This window comes from Frankliniella occidentalis, unplaced genomic scaffold, assembly GCF_000697945.3.
Source record: "Frankliniella occidentalis isolate FOCC.00 unplaced genomic scaffold, Focc_3.1 Scaffold24, whole genome shotgun sequence".
In the NCBI taxonomy this organism is placed as follows: domain Eukaryota; kingdom Metazoa; phylum Arthropoda; class Insecta; order Thysanoptera; family Thripidae; genus Frankliniella; species Frankliniella occidentalis.
The window spans coordinates 53,353-55,890 of record NW_026267154.1 but is presented as its reverse complement, the minus strand read 5'-3'; the positions used below and the strand labels follow the sequence as shown (position 1 = coordinate 55,890).

General features: G+C 54.3%; 1 protein-coding gene across 1 annotated transcript in view; it reads left to right on the top strand.

Annotated features, from left to right (window-relative positions):
* Nucleotides 1–2,538, top strand: part of LOC113205099 (protein slit) — a 201,566-nt gene that overhangs the window by 174,354 nt on the left and 24,674 nt on the right. The window contains exons 6-9 of the mRNA XM_052265162.1: nucleotides 841–912; nucleotides 1,069–1,304; nucleotides 1,538–1,679; nucleotides 2,425–2,496. Of these exons, the coding sequence (XP_052121122.1) occupies nucleotides 841–912; nucleotides 1,069–1,304; nucleotides 1,538–1,679; nucleotides 2,425–2,496 (522 nt within the window). The remainder of the gene's footprint in view (nucleotides 1–840; nucleotides 913–1,068; nucleotides 1,305–1,537; nucleotides 1,680–2,424; nucleotides 2,497–2,538) is intronic.

Here is a 2,538-nt window from a genome sequence, read left to right as displayed (position 1 = left end):
CTGGAGAGGTTGCGAAATTTGCATCTCCCTTGCACTCGGTAAAGCTCTATGAGCATCTCTCTCTCTCTCTCTCTCTCTCTCTCTCTCTCTCTCTCTCTCTCCCTCTCTCGCTCGCTCGCTCTCTCTTACTCTCTCAGTTCTCAGTTCGTGGTGGCGCTGGGTATCTGCGTATTATTTATTCAGAACAGGTGTGGCAACCCGACGCGGGACGGGAGGTGTGGGGAGGGGGAGTCGGGTCAGCTTAGTGGAAGCCCCTGTGCACTTGCTGCGAATAAGAGAGAGAGAGGAGGGGAGAGGGGGGTGCGGGATTGCTCCTCATGATGGGCCAGAGTGTAGTGTCACACTGTTTGTGACCGGCCCGACTTGTTGCCCGGGCCAGCGAGCGGGGAGGGAGGGAGGAAGCGAGCGAGGGAGAGAGCGAGGGAGGGAGAGAGGGAGGAAGAGAGGGAGGGAGAGAGAGAGAAGGGGGGAGGAGGAGGAGGAGGTGGAGGAGGAGGCGGCGAGATGTAGGGAGAGGGAGACGCCCCTGTCCCACGCGTCGAGTCCCGCCCGCTGCTGCTCCGCTGCGCTGCCGCGGAGCGCCCGCCGCCCACGGCGTAGGCCGCCCGCCCGGCACGCCTGCGCGACGGGCCTGCAGGCCGGAGCACTGCGGGCGCCGGGCCGAGCAGGCGACGACGCGCCACCTCGTCCTTTTTAGGGGTCGCTCTGTGAGAATTAATCTATCCTGTGCCTTGGGGAAAAAATAATTCTAAAAGAATATCCTTTTTTCCTGAAATTTTCTCTTTGAAACAAAATTATTCTTTAAAAAAAATATATCTGAAAATTTGTCTTGTTCCCCAGGTTACTGGACAACAACCAGCTGTCATGTGTGGACGAAGGCGCCTTCGACGGGTTGCGCGAGCTCGACGTGCTGTGAGTACCAAAAACTTGTCTGGAGCCTGTCTTTTGTACTGAGTACACTCGGCCGAGTACACATTTTTGTCAGCCGGGGCCCAGTACTCGACCTTTCGGGTTGTCGGTTGTCGATGATTGCCTTCTTACTCACTGCCTCCTTTCCTCCCCCTCCAGGACGCTGAACAACAACAACCTGACGTGGCTGCGCTCCGAGACGTTCGCCGGGCTGACGCGGCTGCGCGCGCTGCGCCTGTCGGAGAACGCCCTTCGCTGCGACTGCCACCTGGCCTGGCTGGCGCGCTGGCTGCGCCGCTCGCCCCGCCTCGCCCTCTACACCCGCTGCGCCTCGCCCGCCCACCTCCAGGACCTCAGCGTCGCCGACCTCCACGACAACGAGTTTGCATGCGCGGGTAATTCAAAAAGACCCCCCAAAAATTTAAACAAATGCCAGAAGTAACAAGATTTTTTTAAAAAATTAAAAAAAAAATCGAATGCAGTTACAAAGAAAAATATTTAAAATTCAAAAAAAAAATATCTAAATTTTTTTTAAAAAATTCCAAAATGTTTCAAAAAATTTCAAAGAAAATTACCCAATTTCCGCCAAGGCTATTTCAAAAAAACGTGTTGATTGTTTCGCCCTTAGGCTCGTCGCCGGCGCCGCCCATGGAGTGTGCGGGCGAGCCGCGATGCCCGGCGCCCTGCCGCTGCCAGGACACGGTCGTGGACTGCCGGGAGAAGGGGCTGACGGCCGTGCCCGAGCACCTCCCGGAGGGCACCACCGAGCTGTGAGTTTCCTCATCATCATCACCAGCAGCAGCGGCACCCTGCCCGCTGCCTGCGTAGCTGTTCTCGTGATTATTATCGGGACGTGACGCGTCGACTACATTGGCGACGCGCGGAGATTGTTTTCGAGGACGGGTTGGGGGGGAGTGTATGGTACTAGTAGTAGTTGTAGTCCGCGAAAGTGTGGAGATGAGATGTCACCACTGCGCGTGCGGCGCCGGTATGGTGTGACAAGTTTGGTGGGGAATTAATGTGAAAGTTTTGAAAGGAGGGGACCGGAGGGGGAAGGGGGGGGGGAGGTGATGGCGCGAAACAAGGCGTCGCCCGCGGTAACAGTTAGAGGGAATCCATTACCGCGCGTACGTCAGTAGGGTTGGGGAAGCCCTATGGAAAGTTTCCGTAAAATTTCAGGAAGAAACGGAAAATTTCAGGAAGAAACGGATAATTTCAGAAAAATTTTAGAAAGTAGGGGAAAATTTCAGGAAAAAGAAAAAAATCCAGAAGCTTTTAGTTATTTTCAGGGAAATTTCGTTTGTTTTTTTTCTACCATAGACGTCCTTAGTCGACTGCACACCCGGGGCGGGGCGGGGCTCCGCGTGCCTGTGCGGGCACTTTCAGTTGTCGCCATATATTCCTACTTTAGTGTGCGCTCAATTATTATTTTTACTAAGTAGTTGAGGGTTTTTTTAAAAAAAAAATAGTTTTCCCTGCCTCCTATACCTGCGTTTTCTCTCTCTCCCTCTCTAGGCGCTTGGAGCAGAACAAGATCACTGAGATTCATACAAAGGCATTCACCCCGTACAAGCGGCTGCAGCGCATGTAAGTACCACATCAGGCCCGCTTTCCTTTTGTACCCCCCCC